Source organism: Protomyctophum bolini (assembly GCF_963924005.1).
Source record: "Protomyctophum bolini genome assembly, chromosome: 1".
NCBI classification, from domain to species: Eukaryota; Metazoa; Chordata; class Actinopteri; order Myctophiformes; family Myctophidae; genus Protomyctophum; species Protomyctophum bolini.
In genome coordinates this window covers 2,039,417-2,058,101 of record NC_137862.1, presented here as the reverse complement: position 1 = coordinate 2,058,101, position 18,685 = coordinate 2,039,417, and the positions used below count along the sequence as shown (strand labels likewise).

Here is an 18,685-nt window from a genome sequence, read left to right as displayed (position 1 = left end):
TTCGGGTTTTTTTTTTTCTTTTTTCCCGTAAAATGGGCCATTATTAATGTTCCTGTCAAGTCGCTCACACGGAGATGTATGAGGCTGCGCTGGTACGTGCACGGATGTCCTGTTCATTGGAATAATGTGCTAAATGATCTTCAAGAAGGATAGTAAAGACACTAGCTGTAGGCTATCTGGCCCGGCACGGCACGGCACCGATGGCTTCTCAAGGTTAACTAATTGACAGGCTTCCCATTATAATAGTGTAGATGAATTACGCATGAGCCTCCGTGTTGTAATTTAGCTTCAGCGGTGGATCTGGTTAAGGTTGCTTGTCAAAGTACAGCGAAGGTTATTTTCTATATTGTAGATTCTTCTTTAAATCATAAACGGCAGCAGTTATTAATCAACAGTTTTTTTTTTCTCTTTTTTTTTGTCTTTAAAGGTGGTAAAGAAAGGAGCACGTACTACGTACGGTACGGTACAAAAGGACGATTCTGTTTCGTTGGAGACTGGATTGCGATTATTGCTCAGATGAGCCTGGGCGCTCAGCTGAATATAAATTAGGTATTCAGCACCACCGATCGCTGGAAGGGGGAGAGAGAGAGAGAGAGGGGAGAGAGTTGGGGGCGCAAAGAGACAATCAGGGAAGATGAATACCTAGGCCTACTACGGAGCACTTGAGTACCTCCACAATCACACCAACCATGCACAGAACTGATTGTTTGATCATGAATAAATTCAATAACACATTTGGACGGCATATCAACAAGTCAAAGGAAGCGTAAAAACAACCTCAAAATTACCACAACGTCTCTCACGGCACAGACAGGGGAGGGATGTATCTGTCCATTTTCTTTTTCCTGCTATTATGGGCGCAAAAAGCCCTGACGTTGAAAAACCTGAACTATTCGGTGCCGGAGGAGCAAGGGCCCGGGACCGTGATCGGGAACATTGCCAAAGACGCACGGATCGGGCTGGAGGCGACGGGGCCGGGCCAGGGCAAGAAGGCCAACTTCAGGGTGCTGGAGAACTCGGCCCCTCACCTCATCGACGTGGACCCCCAGAGCGGGCTGCTGTACACCAAGCAGCGCATCGACCGGGAGACGCTCTGCCGGAGGAGCCCCAAGTGCCAGCTCTCCATGGAGGTGTTCGCCAACGACAAGGAGATCTGCATGATCAAAGTTGATATTCAGGACATCAACGACAACTCGCCCACGTTCCCGTCGGATCAGATCGACATCGACATCTCGGAGAACGCCGCTCCGGGCACACGCTTCCCCCTGACCAGCGCGCACGACCCGGACGCCGGGGAGAACGGCCTGAAAACCTATCAGATCACACGAGACGACTACAATCTGTTTTCCTTGGAAGTGAAAGCCCGCGGGGACGGGACGAAATTCCCAGAATTGGTTATTCAGCGACCGCTGGACCGAGAGGAACGCAACCATCACACGCTCATTCTCTCGGCCACCGACGGCGGAGAATACCCCAGGTCGGGGACCATGCAGATCAATGTTAAAGTTATTGATTCCAATGACAACAGCCCCGTGTTTGACCAGCCGTCGTATGTGGTGGAAATCCCAGAGAATTCCCCCCCTGGAAAGGTCCTGATTGATTTAAACGCCACTGACCCTGATGAGGGCAACAATGGGCAGGTAGTATATTCCTTTAGTGGCTATGCCCCAGAGAGAATCCGGGAACTATTCTCAATAGATTCAAGAACGGGGGTCGTAAAGATTCAGGGAGAAATCGACTACGAGGAGAGCCCAATTATTGAGATTGACATCCAGGCGAAGGACCTGGGCCCGAACCCAATCCCTGGACATTGTAAAGTCACCGTTAAAGTGCTGGACAGGAACGATAACTGGCCGTCGATCGGCTTCGTGTCTGTGCGACAGGGAGCCATCAGCGAGGCAGCGCCCCCGGGCACTGTCATTGCTCTGGTCCGTGTCACGGACAAGGACTCGGGCAGGAATGGCCAGCTCCAGTGCAGAGTGCTGGGAAACGTCCCGTTTAAATTGGAGGAGAACTACGATAACTTCTACACCGTGGTGACGGACCGGCCTCTGGACAGGGAGATGCAGGACGAGTACAACGTCACCATCGTGGCCAAAGATAACGGCCTCCCGCCGCTGAACTCCACCAAGTCCTTCACCGTGAAGATCCTGGACGAGAACGACAACGTCCCTCGCTTCACCAAGTCCGTGTATCTCCTTCAGATCCCGGAGAACAACATCCCCGGGGAATACCTGGGCTCGGTTCTGGCCCACGACCCGGACCTGGGCCAGAACGGCACCGTGTACTACAGCATCATCAACTCCAACGTGAGCGGCGGCGACGTCAACACCTACGTCAACGTCAACGCGGCCAACGGCGCCATCTACGCCGTGAGGTCCTTCAACTACGAGCAGGTGAAATACTTTGACTTCAAGGTCCTGGCCAAGGACAACGGCTCGCCGCACCTGGAGAGCAACACCACGGTGAGGATCAGCGTCCTGGACGTCAACGACAACATCCCCGTCATCGTCCTGCCGCTGCTGCAGAACGACACCGCCGAGATCCACGTCCCGCGCAACGTGGGCGTGGGCTACGTGGTCACCACGGTGCGCGCCGTGGACAACGACTACGGCGAGAGCGGCCGGCTCACCTACGAGATCTCGGACGGCAACGAGGAGCACCTGTTCGAGATGGACCCGGTGACCGGCGAGGTGCGGACCTCCCACCCGTCCTGGGAGGACGTGAGCCCCACCGTGGAGCTCATCATCCGGGTCATGGACCACGGGAAGCCCACCCTCACCGCCGCCGCCCGGCTCCTCGTCAAGGCCTACAGCGGGCCGCTGGCGGGCGGGGAGCCGCGCATCAACGAGGAGAACCGCAACTGGGACATGTCCCTGCCGCTCATCGTGACGCTCAGCATCATCTCCGTGATGCTGCTGGCCGCCATGGTCACCATCGCCATAAAGTGCAAGCGGGAGAACAAGGAGATCCGCACGTACAACTGCCGCATCGCGGAGTACTCGCACCCGCAGCTGGGCAAGGGCAAGAAGAAGAAGATCAACAAGAACGACATCATGCTGGTGCAGAGCGAGGTGGAGGAGAGAGACGCCATGAACGTGATGAACGTGGTGAGCAGCCCCTCCCTCGCCACCTCCCCCATGTACTTCGACTACCAGACCCGCCTGCCACTCAGCTCGCCCAGGTCGGAGGTCATGTACCTCAAGCCCACCGCCAACAACCTCAGCGTGCCCCAGCAGGGCCACGTGGGATGCCACACCAGCTTCACGGGCCCGGTCTCCAGTACCACGGACACGGCCACCAACCGCATGTCCATCATACAGGTAGGCCCGGTGTCCGGTACCACACACACACACACACACACACACACACACCCACCATGTCCATTATACAGGTAGGCCCAGTCTCCAGTACTACACACACACACACACACACACACACACACACACACACACACACACACACACCCACCATGTCCATTATACAGGTAGGCCCAGTCTCCAGTACTACACACACACACACACACACACACACACACACACACACACACACACACCCACCATGTCCATTATACAGGTAGGCCCAGTCTCCAGTACTACACACACACACACACACACACACACACACACACACACACACACACACCCACCATGTCCATTATACAGGTAGGCCCAGTCTCCAGTACTACACACACACACACCAACCAGCATGTCCATTATACAGGTATGGCAAAGCCACTTACTGTATGTTTCACAGAAAATATGCCATTGTCTTTGATTGTACGTCTTCAGTATCCCCATATGAAGTTAACATATCGTAAACATATCCAAGTAACGACTCGTAAGGGTCAGTTTGGGTCCATTTTAAATTCTCAGAGTTGAATGAACCCAGAAGAGTTTAGTGTTCAAGGTTCAAGGTTGTTTATTAGTGTCCCCGAAGGGCAAAAGGTTTTTACAGCAGGTCATAAGGCTTGAGACACACGTAAATACATCAGTCAGACCAAAGTTATTGCTGCTGGTCGCGAGCGTGCGCTGCGCACGGCCTACTTGCATCTTCAGAAAAGAAAAGAAAAGGGGGGGTGGGTGGGTGGGTGGGGGGAGGCAGAATTTGGGTGGGGGGTAATGACAGAGAGGGAGTGTGTATCTCAAATAAGGAAAAAGGGGGAAAAAATCTTACAGAGACAATTATAACATTAAAGAGCTGGCATCAGAAGGGTTAGTTAAACAAAGTTAACCTTCAGTGGCTATGATAAAAACAAGAGGGATCGGTTTATCTTGTATTTGGCCAGAGATCTTGAATCAGTTTGGATTCACTGACCGGTCATTGCAGAATTAATGTTAATTAATTCCTGTGGAAGAAACGCATCTTGTGGATTATTAGATAGTTTGGCATGCTTGAACAAACAGGCATATCTGGAGTGGATATGACTGGATATGATCTATTGACTGCTCCCACAGAGCTGTATATCATCTTCTCATCATCCAATAATGAGCTTTTTGTGGTTAAAAATACACTTACTGTAGCCGCGCTAAAGTCTTAATAAAGAGCTCAATCAATAACTTACTTCTTCTTGGTATTGTGGTATGATCTCCCTTATTGCCTTATTAGCATTCTGTGGATCTGTGTGGGTTCTTGAGAGTTGATGAATTGCAAAATCTCCATAAACAGAACTAAGGCCCTGCAATCACCGAGTGTGATATCATATTAACACTGCATGCAATCATTTAAAAAGTTCATCACCATCAACGTTACAAAACACTTTAGTTGGCATTTTTCTTTAAGCCTTTTTTTCCCCTGCAGATTTAATTTTTTGCAGTGACATACGGTGAAATTAATTCATTTATCTATATAATATTGCTTTGAGGATTATTTTAGTTCAGCTGGATTAATTTTCCTGATTGATTGTTCTTGTGTTTTTCCATTATTTTGTCAACATATTTTGTGATGAGTACAGGGCAGGCTGTATGTATAAGCTTGTACTGTTGTCTCTCTCTCTCTGGCTGTTTCTAGCTTGCTATAATTTAGCGAGAAATATATGTGACTGTGTTCTAGTTCATACTAATGGGCTGCATATATAGTTAGTTGTCTTTCTATCATGCCCGGCTCCCTCTATTGTCGTGCTTATCTTTTGTGTCTGCACTATGTTTACTATTTATATGCCGTGCACGGATGTGAGGATCACAGTGATCACATGTGACACGTTCTCACCAGGGAGGAAGGGAGGGATGTCCACTCTCCTCACTCCACGTCCTGCTTCTATTATGAGCCAGCTGCAGAGGGTCAGAGGTCGGCCACCACTGGCCCACTGAGGCTTCCTAATCAGAGGGACAGAATAATTGTCCCTGTCCCACTCTGCACTGCAGACCAAAGTGTTGTTTTTGGCAAGCAAATTTCTATTTTAGTCATAGTCATAGTCATAGTCTTTGGAATTAAACTAATCTTAGTGTTAGTCTAGTTTCAGTCGACTAAAATGTCATGTGATTTTAGTCGACTAAATCAACAGGTGATTTAGTCGACTTAAATGTATTTTGGCGGGCCTTGATGCCGTCGTAAATGGCTGATTTTACACTTGCTGAAAATAGCAGATCTACAAGCTCACAAATGTGTTGTTGCTCATGGAGGGTCCCCTCCTCAGCACATGTTTTACTGTGTTGTAAGTTGCTCACGGTGGGACGGCCCCCTCACAACACATGAGGTGTGCTGGCCTGCTCGATGTTGTATTATTCAACATAAACCTGTGTAGTTGGAGATTGGCCCCGGGGCGTCAGATTTCTTCTCTAAAGACGTACCAATTTACCAAAGGCATATCCCTTTCCCCACATAGCCTCTCTCTCTCTCTCTCTCTCTCTCTCTCTCTCTCTCTCTCTCTCTCTCTCTCTCTCTCTCTCTCAGTGTGGACAGTAAGTAACCTGAGTCAGGGCAGAGTGGCTATGGGAAAAATGTCAGGAAACAAAGACAGAATTCCCTCCTCCATCGATCCCAAGGCCACTCTGCCTATCTGTCACTGTAGTGTACACAGCTACCATGGGAGGGAGGGAGGGAGGCTAAATAAGAAAAATAAATAAAGTTAGATAAGAGAGAGAGAGTAGGAGGGGGGAGGGGGGCATATCTTTTGCTCAGACAGTTTTCTCACAAGGGCACCTTTGCTGCTGCTCCCTTCATCCATGCTGTAGCTAGCAGGAACTGTAGCTCTGCCTCTGTGACTCTCTCAACACACTCTGCTGCCGGCATCTAATGATGTTTTATCACGGTGCAGAAGCCACAGACAGACAGAGAGAGAAGCGCTTCTAGCTGTGGAGAGTGGAATAATATGAGACCGTACGCGTACGTAGGGCTCTGCCGGTCTTATCGTACAGACAGTGACTACTGGGCTGATACCAAACCGGGCCCAGCCAGGCAGCGGTGGAGAGAGAGAGAGAGAGAGAGAGAGAGAGAGCTTTTATTTCATTTGTAAAGAGAATTCCTTCGGCTAAGGAGATGGATGATATGTAATGATGCCTAATTCTGCTTAAGGCGTTGAAGGGATATATTACTTACTGCCGGAATCAAGGTTAAAGCCAATCCACTGCTGTAGTTCCTCAGTGTTCTAGACTGTGAAAGAAAAAAAGGGGGATTTTCAAAGTAATTCGCCCACAAAGAGTCCAGCCGGTGCCCAGTCGGTGCCACTCTCGTCTGGGGTTGTGTTTCCAGCCGTGCTGCCTGCGCTGTGGGCAGTGTTGTTTTTGGCAGCACATTTCTATTTTTAGTTTTAGTCATTAGTCTCTTGAATAGTTTTCACTTAGTTTTAGTCACATTTTAGTCGCCTGGAATGTATTGGTGTTAGTCTAGTTTTAGTCAACTAAATGTCATGCAATTTTAGTCGACTAAATCTACGGGGGATTTAGTCAACTAAAATGTGTTTTGGCGGATCGTAATGGCAGATTTTATACTTGAAAATAGGCGATCTACAAGCTCACAACGTGACGCGTTGTGAGCTTGTAGATCGGCTATTTCCAGCATGCACCCATGTGTAAAATGACTTGTACTGGATCTCTTGTCCACTAGTCCCTTTATAACATTTTAGTCTTGTTTTTATGTCATGACGAAATTGTCGATATATTTAGTCTTAGTTTTAGTCATCATAGCTTAGTTTTCATTTAGTTCTCGTCAGTGAAAAAAGGTAGTCGAGGTAGTCTTAGTTTTAGTCGACGAAAACAACACTGGCTGTGTGGGTCACCGACTGGTTTATGTGTGGAGTTTCTTTCACAGAGTAACTTCAAGTGGAAGTAATCAAACACATAATAATACAGCTATTAAAGGCAATTATAATATAATTTGGTTTTGATAATCCTTTGCTTTAAGTGCTTTAATTGAATTAAGTGATTGAAACTGTTGAAATAATTGAATCCTGTTCAGTGGGTGGCCAATCCGTGATGACATAGAGCAGGTGCTAGTGTGGAGGTGAGGGTAGGGGAAACAGAAGTGCTATAAAAACCACCTTTAGGTGGCGACAATCTGCCTTGTTGTGTAGAGAATCATGGCACAAGGGTGTCAGGGTCTTATAGCCATCACTTGACATTGCCAGGGTTGCACGTCTAGTAGGTCTACTGTACAAGTTGATACAGTAAATGTATTAAAGTTACATGTAGCTGCTTTTCTATTGCTCCAGAATATGTTGTTCTTCCTGTTGTTGTGGTTAGTGCAGACACTGTACACTACACTCACTGTAGTGCAGACACTGTACACTGCAGTCACTGTAGTGCAGACACTACACTGCAGTCACTGTAGTGCAGACACTGTACACTATACAGTCACTGTAGTGCAGACACTGTACACTATACAGTCACTGTAGTGCAGACACTGTACACTATACAGTCACTGTAGTGCAGACACTGTATACTATACAGTCACTGTAGTGCAGACACTGTACACTATACAGTCACTGTAGTGCAGACACTGTACACTATACAGTCACTGTAGTGCAGACACTGTACACTATACAGTCACTGTAGTGCAGACACTGTACACTATACAGTCACTGTAGTGCAGACACTGTACACTGCAGTCACTGTAGTGCAGACACTGTACACTACAGTCACTGTAGCGCAGACACTGTACACTACAGTCACTGTAGTGCAGACACTGTACACTATACAATCACTGTAGTGCAGACACTGTACACTATACAGTCACTGTAGTGCAGACACTGTACACTACAGTCACTGTAGTGCAGACACTGTACACTATACAGTCACTGTAGTGCAGACACTGTACACTGCAGTCACTGTAGTGCAGACACTGTACACTGCAGTCACTGTAGTGCAGACACTGTACACTATACAGTCACTGTAGTGCAGACACTGTACACTGCAGTCACTGTAGTGCAGACACTGTACACTATACAGTCACATGCAATAGAACAGGCTCCGGAAGGCCTGCAGCCTGAATCATACAAGAATGCTCATTGACTCGGCTGAAAGGAAACAGATATATATTATATATATATATAGGATGCCTGAAGGCATATTTCCCCCTCACACCATGGAGACTTGAATATATTGATTTTTTTTGTCTTGCTTTTGTCGCATTCCTGAGCCAATAATTGATGACCAGCAGTAGTTGTTTCCTACAGAGACACAACACGTCTCCTTTGTGTCTCCATATAGCGAACCACTGGTGGTTACATATAAATGTAATACATGGTAGTTTATCTAATATAATATATTTGATATTTATAGGGTGAGCATGTGCATACTAATGCGCCTTGAGGAGAGTTGTGTGTGTGTGTGTGTGTGTGTGTGTGCGTGTGTGTGTGTGTGTGTGTGCACTACACACGCAAGACAGACACAATGGCTGTTTCTTCTCTGGCCAAGACGATCATGAGAGGAGTTTAGCGTTTGGGGGGTCCAGTTAGTTGATGTCCATATAAAAGCCAATCCTTGACCGATAGGAGCACCGTTGGCGTACGTGGCTGCGTTCCCAGCATTCCATAATACTGTCTCACTGCTACTGTACATGTATGATACCGCTGTAGTTCTGCAGTAGTGTAGCATGCAGATCTGTAGGCTACGTAAGACGTAAAACAATAGCCAGAAATTAAAGACGCTACATCTTATTAGAGATGCGTTGGGTCCAGTAGAATGTGTTGGTCTGACCACCAGGTTTCAAACTTGTTTCAAAAGCCATATTCAGGATAGCCTAATCGGCATTCACCGTCCATCTTTATTTTTGATCTACATGAAAAACTAAGTTAACTAACTTAAAAATAGGTTAAAATGTCACGTAAACCTAACAAAAGTTTTTATCAAACAAAAACATCACGATGCTGGTTGTGGTCGAGCGCGCCTGTGCATTTGCACACGTGCACCACTCACTACACCTGTGGCTGTGACATCTCCAGTGTTCATTTAATGTGTCTATTTTCAACACTTGCACAGAGAGGATTCTGCAATGTATTGTATTGAAATCGCTCCCATGCGTCAATAGGCAGTGAATGGAAAAGCAACTCTTTATTCCATTCCATATACCTTCCCTAGCTCTCATCGTTTATTACTTAATGCCACTATATTGTATTTTATTCCATAACCCATTCTGGGTGGAAACTCGTTGTTAGCATTATGTTATTGTTAGCATTATGTTATTGTTAGCATTATGTTATTGAGTGGCGCGCTAACCCGCTAAGAGCTTGTAGGTCTACTATTTTTGAAACACAAAAATACACAATAGAACGACTGACATAGTCGTTGTCAGTAGACATAGAAGCATAGCTTTTTCAGAAAACTGTCAGGAATATATAGAAGACATTTTTTAGAATCTGATCTCAGGTCAGAATGGGATAAACGTGTGTATGTCCTTCCTCTGCAGGCGGTGAATATTCTGCACAGACTCGGGTGTTTGTTTTAAAGGCGAGGTGGTTTATAGAGGCAACGTGTAATTTGTGTACTCTTCCCTCCCAGGGTTGAGCTCTTCAGAGCCACGAGGTTGAAGATTTGTTTTATTTTAAGGTTGTTGCTTCAAGTCAGTACATTAAAAAGGGCCTTATCGGCTTTGCCCTGCAGGATGTGTCTTCATATTTTCTCAGGCAGACACATAGACCTGCTTGCTCTGCTACTGTATACATAACAAACACCCACACGCTGAATTCCTTTTGAATTATTAATGGGATAGTTTTATTTTGTCTTCATCTCCCCTAAGCTTCTATGATCGATGCCGTGTCTACTGAAAGGGAAGTGCAAGTCAAAACCTAAGAATGTCACTCTGGGGAACTTAAGAGTTGAACTATGTTTAGAGTTCTTCTTAAAAGTCAAAGTGGAACATTTTGTTGAAACCGATGGTTTTGTGTATGCATCGACACGGTAACATTCCCAAAATCAGAGTACTTACAAAAAATACCTGTAAGGGTCGATTTGGTCCATTTGTACATTTAACCCATTTTGGGCGGGAACCCCTTTTGGTGTTTTAAACATAAACATAATTTAGCTTTTGAAAAATAGCAGATCTACAAGCTCATAGCGCGCCACCGAGTGGCGCGCTACGAGCTTGTAGGTCTGCTATTTTTTTTTAAATCGGTTAAAGTGTGGCGCAAATCTTTAAATATATTCTCTCAGAGCGAACGTTTTGAACTCATATCTTTGCTTCTGAAACATATTTTCAGATGGGGGGGGGGGGTCGGTGGCCAATTACATATAGTTTTGTGGGGTCCTTGATATGAAATATTGAGCACCACTGATACAGAAAGACATGTTTTTATAGGCCTAAAAAGGTTAACACTGCTATTTGACTGTGTTGGTTGGTATTCATGTGGTGTGCAGCGGGTTGTTTGCTTCCATCTGCAGGGTGGTGTTGTAGAGAGCACAGCATCAGCGCAGCTTCCCATGCCATTAATAAATCATAGCGTTTTAACAAATCAAAGGCAAGTGGAAGATGTCACGATAAACATCTTATGATCTCCTGCTACACGATTGTCGGCATGAGGGGAATATAGGCCAGTCAATTTAAGATTCTGTGGCTGTGTGGCTATGTGGCCGAATTTAGCCCAAGGAGAAGGAGTGTTTTTCGTGGTGAAACTAATGCGTGGAATGGGTTCAGAATCATAATTGAATAACCCCCTAGTAGTTTAGTTTGACATGCTATACTGTACGTAAAGCATAATTCAATTTCTTGTTATTTGGATGACCCTATGGAATGGATCATAAAAAAAACCTTGAACGTTTACTATTACAATTTCTTTAGGGTCACACCCCCTTTTATAGCTTTAGATTGACTGGCCTGTAGAGCGGGGGGGGCGGGGGGGGCAGATGGGAAGGGGGAAAGATTCTGCAAAAATACTGTAAAAGTATAACGATTACAATAAAGAAATATTGTGTGTGTGTGTGTGTGTGTGTGTGTGTGCCTGCCTGTGTGTGTGCGGAGCTAATCTTGCAAACCGTTGAGACCAATCAAAAATTCTCGTTATGTAGATGCTTCCCACCTGCGGGGGTGATGCAGTGATTACAGTACGTGACAGAAGACAGAGTGAGAGGTGACAGGGAGGTGGTGTACAGTAGTAGAGAAACATCCTGTAATCAGATCTTTGGAGATTTCCACTTTTAACCCATTTAGACCTGGAACGATTCTTACAAAATGTCTTCTAAATCCAGACAGTTTTCTGAAAACCTCATGTTTCTACTACATATGTCAGTCGTTCTCAAACACTTTCATGTCAAGGACCCCAAGATTATAATGTAATTGGCCGCCGACCCCCCATCTGAAAATATGTTGTTCTCCGACTACCCCCCCCAGAAGCAAAGATTTGAGTTAAAAACGTTCGCTCTGAAAGAATATATATTCAAAGTTTTGCACCGCATTTTCAAAAATAACAGACCTACAAGCTCATAGTGCTGCGCTATGAGCTTGTAGATCTGCTATTTTTCAATAGCTAAAGTACAACAATGCTTCCAACACCAAAAGGGGTTCCCGGTGCCCAAAATGGGTTAATATGACATTTGCAAGAACATAACATAGCATGTTTTGTATGAGAACGGAGACATGAGGTGGAAGCGAATGTTTAATTTAATACAATTTCTCAAAAAATGAAAGCAACCCTGATGAATTATTGAAAACAGAAGGCATGTAACTCCTCTGCCGCTACCCCTAGGAGTAATTTTTTTTCTCCATTTTTACAAATTGCAGCATTTAACTCTCATTCCATTTTATATGGTTATAATGTTATATTCATGTAGAAAACGGAAAAATAAATGATTATTATGACTAAAGCTAGCAAAATAAACTGGAATAGAAATAACAGTACAGTAGTACAGTAGTGCATCCCGTTGGATGCAGAGGTCGTTGTTTTATTGCGTCCCTTAACTATAAAATGCATTTTGGGATGCAAAATGCACCCTATTTTAATCTCTGTTTATTTGACCTATTAGTAATTAGTGTTGAGTAGGAAGAGAACACCATTTTTTCTCAAATGGAGAGAAAGACTGAGCGCACAATCTGACCGCTGCGATGGAGAATTAGCCGGGCGCTTGTAAGCTCTAATCTCAGTCAGTGGGTATAAAGTATAAACTGACCACGTGGAGATGGCCACGGTTTACATAATTAGACTAACGTATACCTTTCATGTTTCCGTTTGAACGTGTGTGTGTGTGCAGTACGTGGGTCGAGTCGGGGGTTTAGATGAATACAGAATGATTTCTGAGCGGCCGTTTGTACGGCAGGCAGTGGCTCAGGTGGTAGAGCAGTGGGGGGGGGGGGGGACTTTGATGATGGAGAGGAGCCACTATATGTCCACACTCACTCCAGAGGGGGCCACAGTCAGTGCATATTACTGTCGTAGCAAAAATAGCTGATCTACGTACAAGCTCGTAGATCTAGCTTGTAGATCGGCTATTTTTGCTTTATTTTTTGAATTAAAAACCTGAATTTATTTTGCTATTTTTGAATTGGAATCCTGAAAAGTTTAACCTTTTTATTGAATTTCAAATGCATTTAGTTATAGTTATGTTAACTTTATGAACTGTTAACATCACTACATTGGACACAAGGGCTTGGGGGACCGCATGTAAATCCGACGGAGGATTAGTCCGACATGCGTGCATGTCGGACTAATGTCGGACTAGCGCCTGCTCCCGTGCTCGCGGTTATGGTTAGGTTAGGGTTTGAGGTGGGTTGTCGTTGTTCGGAACCAATGACTAGTCAAACTAAAGTACTGCACCCGAGGTTTGCTCACTGGCTACGCCTGGCTTTGTATTGAATCCTGAGGAAGCTGTTGTATACTGTAAATGCACAATTAAGCAAATTACACTCAAGGGTGTGGCTTAACGTGATTATTGCCACGACGGAACGAGACGTAGTCGAGTTCCGCAAGCATCACTGAAGTGGCAATAATCGCGTTAAACCACACCCTCGAGTGTAATACTGCAGTGACAGATGTAGTGACAGATGTAGTCACTACGACCAACAAATGTCCCAAGAAACTAGCTAGCCTAGCCACCGAGTTTGCTATAGCGCTCTGGGAGAACAGAGCAGCTGAATTATTTGTTTTGATAATAGGTGGTGAATGGTGCTGGTTTAACCCCACGGCTAGAAGGTTGTTTCAACCAATCAGATTGCTTCCTCGAAACGACCTGTGGTATAATTTACATTATTCAACAGGTTCTACGTTCTCTGAGTACTTTGCGAGTTCCGTCGGTATACACTTCCATCCAAAGAGCTTTAAAGTTAAACCCAGTGTTTCTTTGAAACAATTACTGTATATTGGACGTTTTTCCACTCAATTCTGTAAGGCCATTTAGAGGCTAAATTGCCAGCCATTGCCAGCCATTTTGTTTGTTGCTGTCGTCTTTTGGGACTTGTTTCCCCGACCCTGTTGATGCTGCGAGTTTAGGCACAGCTCTGTGCTGTGTTGCAAAAACACGCCTACTCCTCAGATGGATAGAACCACACTGCCGCTGACACACGGAACGTTTTTCTTTTAAAACACATTCAACCGAGTGAACCCGACACCCTCAGTGTTTCCTCTGGGGAGGTGAGACGCACTTTAAAAGTTTAGCTCTAAACCAGACATGCAGAAAGTCACTTCTTGTTGTTGTTTCTGTTCACGCCTCCTGTGGCAAATATTGAACCGCTAGACCTTCAAGGTGTTGCAGGCATTATAGCCAAGGAACATGGGGAATAAAGGAAAGGAAAGGTACCATGTTTACCCAGGGTAACTGACTACGCTCAATATTTGTTTACAGCCAGGCCCTGCTCATAGAACATTTCATGGTAGAGGTTCAATGCCTTGTCCAATAAGGGCACTTCAGCGGGTGGTAATTTTAAACGTGCCGGTCCGGGGATACGAACTATAGCGACCTTCCGATATCAAGACCGCTCCGCAAACAAAAAGAAAAGAAACCCAACATTGCAAACCTTCCAGACAGCACAGACAGGGATCCCGCTAAGACTCAGCCTCTGTGTGTGTGGTTAGCGTGTGTAGGTTCTGGATGTGCATGCCACACATGCATGTCCCTTGTGCAATACCGTCCACCCCCAGCTGTGCTCTGGAGCATTAGCCACGCTCTTCTCTTCGTTTTGGCCGGGGTCTACGCGCCCCCCCCCCCCCCCCCCCCCCCCCCCCCCTGGGTAACCTTTGACCCTCCCCTCCCCACGGGGTCCTCTGGCTGAATGGTTTGAACAGCAGGGTGTAAGACCCAGAACTGTTGAACGTTCCCAGGTAGGATTGGACCAACCCTGTAATAATGTGAACTGACGTGCAAGGCTCGTGTGTGTGTGTGTGTGTGTGTGTGTGTGTGTGTGTGTGTGTGTGTGTGTGTGTGTGTCATAACATGTGTCTTTGATCAGCAGCTGGGTCTCCTCTCTGTAAATCAAACGCTCAGATGCTCCCAAAGTCAAACAACGTGGAACTAGCGTTGCTGTGTCTTTGGCGCCCTTCCAGTATTCCAAGAGAGCTTTATTATTTCTGCTGTATCCTCCGTCACCGTGCCCCAGGCACAGTAAAAATAAAAATAATATATACTGTATATCCATATAGCACCTGACGAAGCTCACGGCGAAATGCGTAGTGCTAATAAATAAGTTTGATGCAGTAAAGTTGTCCGTCTCTGTTACCTGAGTGTGCAGTCCCTTCCTTGGAAGGTTTTTCTCTTTTTTGATATATATATAAATATATATATATATATATATATATATATATATATATATATTATATATATATGTGTGTATGATCCTTTTTCCAGTCAGAGTAAAATTTAAACTCAAGGATTTCTTTTCACTTTGCAACGTACAGTATATGTATATAGACAACCAAGCAAAGAAAATATGTGAATCCCTCTCCCTCATTAGTATGAGGTGGGAGTAGCTCTCTCTCTCTCTCTCTCTCTCTCTCTCTTCTGTCTCTCTCTCTCTCTCATCTCTCTCTCTCTCTCTCTCTCTCTCTATCTCTCTCTCTCTCTCTGTCTCTCTCTCTGTGTCTCTGTCTCTCTCTCTCTCTCTCTCTCTCTCTGTCTCGTTCTCACCCACAAAATATAACCTCAAATAATGTATTATGTCATTAACTGAATGAGGAATAAACCATGAATCTCATCTCATTTTGTCCACATCTCCACCTCCACTAACAAGCCAGCATAAACAGATTGCATCTCATCTCGCTGCACACGTACACACGTACACACACGTTTATCACTGTAATCCAACCCGGGAATATCAATTTTGTAATTTGAGGAATATCATTTCTATAATGCTTATGTATCCTGCCAGCATTTGCCTTGCATGGTGGACACACACACACACCACACACACACACACACACAACACACACACACACACACACACACACACACACACACACCCCTGTGTCTGATAAGAGCTGATGCTGCTTCATTACACTGCATCATATGATGTCGCCCACAGAAATATAAGCTCACAATGTGTCCCATCGCGCCAGCGAAATGGTTATTTTTGTATTCCACTTCCACCATTGTACAACAAGTATATTACAGGTTTAATGGTTAATCGGAATAATCAATTTAGAAAAGTATTATAAAATCACACAGAAAGGGCCTTTCTGTGTGGAGTCTGCATGTTCTCCCCGTTCCCCTAGGGTAGGTACCCTCACATGTTCTCCCCCCGTGTCCCCTAGGGTAGGTACCCTCACATGTTCTCCCCGTGTCCCCTAGGGTAGGTACCCTCACATGTTCTCCCCGTGTCCCTAGGGTAGGTACCCTCACATGTTCTCCCCGTGTCCCCTAGGTAGGTACCCTCACATGTTCTCCCGTGTCCCTAGGGTAGGTACCCTCACATGTTCTCCCGTTCCCTAGGGTAGGTACCCTCACATGTTCTCCCCGTGTCCCTAGGGTAGGTACCCTCACATGTTCTCCCCGTGTCCCTAGGGTAGGTACCACTCACCAAAACATGCAGTAATCCTGTTCTCTAAACTACCTCCCCTGGCCAGCCGGGGCGCCTGATGGAGGGGAAAGGAACTGGTTGGAATAACGTGTTCCTTCCACGTCTGAAGGGGAAATCCCCCCTGTCAGGTGAAAGAAGCAGCTTGGACTCCTCATGCATAGAAGGAAGCATGAGGTCAGTCCGCTGCCCCCCCCCCAGGTTGGCAGAGGAAGTGTGTAGCGCCCAGAATTACATTAGATAATTGACACTGGGTGAAAAAAATGGGTTACAAAATTGTGGATAAAACATATAAGATAAAATCAAATCTATCGCCAAAAAAATGTGTTTCTCAATATCCAATTAACCCCTTCAAAACCTTTTGTTGTCAATATATTTCCGGTAAATTCCCTAGGATCAGGAGAGATCCCACTGTCTCTTTCTGTCAGCCATTGTATTCGTAAATGTTCACAGTTTGAAATCCGACTCCCGCGTTCGGAGCCCTGAAGGGAATTGACAGACACCGGCTGTTATCTGTTTGTGGTAACAGAGAAGAATGACTCGGTGCTTTTAGGAACTGTTTCCCAAACAAACAAACATACAAAAAAAAAAGAAAAGCCTGCTAAGTGGTGAGAATACACAGTTTTGTCATCAAATCGTTTTCGCTGCGTCTGCTCTTTCAGGCGGGTTTCACTCCAGCAGTCGTTCTATAAAGCAGTGTTTCCTATAATCCTACATTCTACCCCCTTTTTTACTGTTCAATAAGCCCCTCGCTGGGTTAATTGTGCTTAAGAAATCAATCTTTTTTTTTTGTTGTTGCTTGTGTTGTTGGTTGTTGAACATTTGGATCAAACTCCGGACTGGGTTCTGATTGATTTAAATTCTGCTTTTGATACAGAGTCTACAGAAATATGTTGGCATGCAGCGTGGCTCTGAGCATTGTTTGATGAATAGGACTTATAATAATATAATATTAATAATAATTATGTTCAAGTGCTCTCACTCTCACATAGACACACACACACACACACACACACACACACACACACACACACACACACACACACACACACACACACGTGCACGTAAACACACACATTCTCTGTTTCCCTTCCTTTGTCTAGGAGGCTGGTGTCCATCTTGTATAAGAGTTGCATAGCTCACGTTGCTGATGACCCAAGCCCGACTCATGATGATGAGATTATCCTTGTCACCAGTGCAGAGTGTATGTCCTCCGTATCGATCCGCTGGCAGTCTTAATAAATGAAGAGCCCTGTGATGGAGGCGTTGGTCCAACGATAACGCTCAGAACAGCAGACTCATGTACACATCAATGCCGCTGATATGATGAATGGAGCCCTCCCTCCCCTCCCCTCCTCTCCTCTCCTCTCCTCTCTCTCCTTCCTCTCCTCTCCTCTCCTCTCCTCTCCTCTCCTCTCCTCTCCTCTCCTCTCCTCTCCTCTCCTCTGTCTCCCTCTCCTCTCCTCTCCTCTGTCTCCCTCTCCTCTCCTCTGTATCCCTCTCCTATCCTCTGTCTCCCTCTCCTCTCCTCTCCTCTCCTCTCCTCTCCTCTCCTCTCCTCTCCTCTCCTCTGTATCCCTCTCCTCTCCTCTCCTCTCCTCTGTAATCCCTCTCCTCTCCTCTCCTCTCCTCCTCCTCTGTATCCCTCTCCTCTCCTATCCTCTCCTCTCCTCTGTCTCCCTCCAGCGCTCTGCCCTCCCACGTCCTCTCAGAGGTCATGTTGTACATGCAGTGTTGATGTACTCCCAGGTGGGGACGCATGCATGGGTGCTGCTGTGGAGGGAAGCCAATCAAATACGGGGGGAAGAGGGGAGGGGAGGGGGGGGGGGAGCCTCCGGAAGGATGGATGTCCTAGGATGTTCTCTACATCCTAGGACACAGTTTTAAGCCTGTCACAACTATTACATAATTATTTGAGATAATCTCAATATTCTTTTGCATAATTGGAAGACACATATGAAATAGCTCGCAAATAATCGCAATTATTTGTGTCAGTTAATCGTCAACCTCCTACATAGGAGGGACTGTTTCCCTCTAGTCTAGTGTACTAGGATTAGTGCTGCCAGAATTGGCCAAAAATGATACTCGAATATTCCTTGTAAAACACCACATGTATTCGAACAATTTTCGAATTATTTCCGAATGTCGAATGTATATGATTTAATATGAATATATGATATGAATATTGCAGAATAATATGCTGTAAAACGTTCTCTTTCTTTATATATATGTCCGGAGTCCTTATCTTAACGAGATCAAATGAATGATTCATAATTATCTTAATAGCCTAATTTTTGTATAATGTTTTAGTTTACGT

The 18,685-nt window shown here is 45.5% G+C and overlaps 1 protein-coding gene across 1 annotated transcript in view; it reads left to right on the top strand.

The window, feature by feature from the left end:
• The first annotated feature begins 475 nt into the window (after window positions 1-475).
• pcdh17 (protocadherin 17) overlaps window positions 476-18,685 on the top strand; it is a 99,808-nt gene continuing 81,598 nt past the window's right edge. Inside the window, exon 1 of the mRNA XM_080768953.1 lies at window positions 476-3,323. Within this exon, the coding sequence (XP_080625079.1) occupies window positions 822-3,323 (2,502 nt within the window). The 5' untranslated portion in view covers window positions 476-821. The remainder of the gene's footprint in view (window positions 3,324-18,685) is intronic.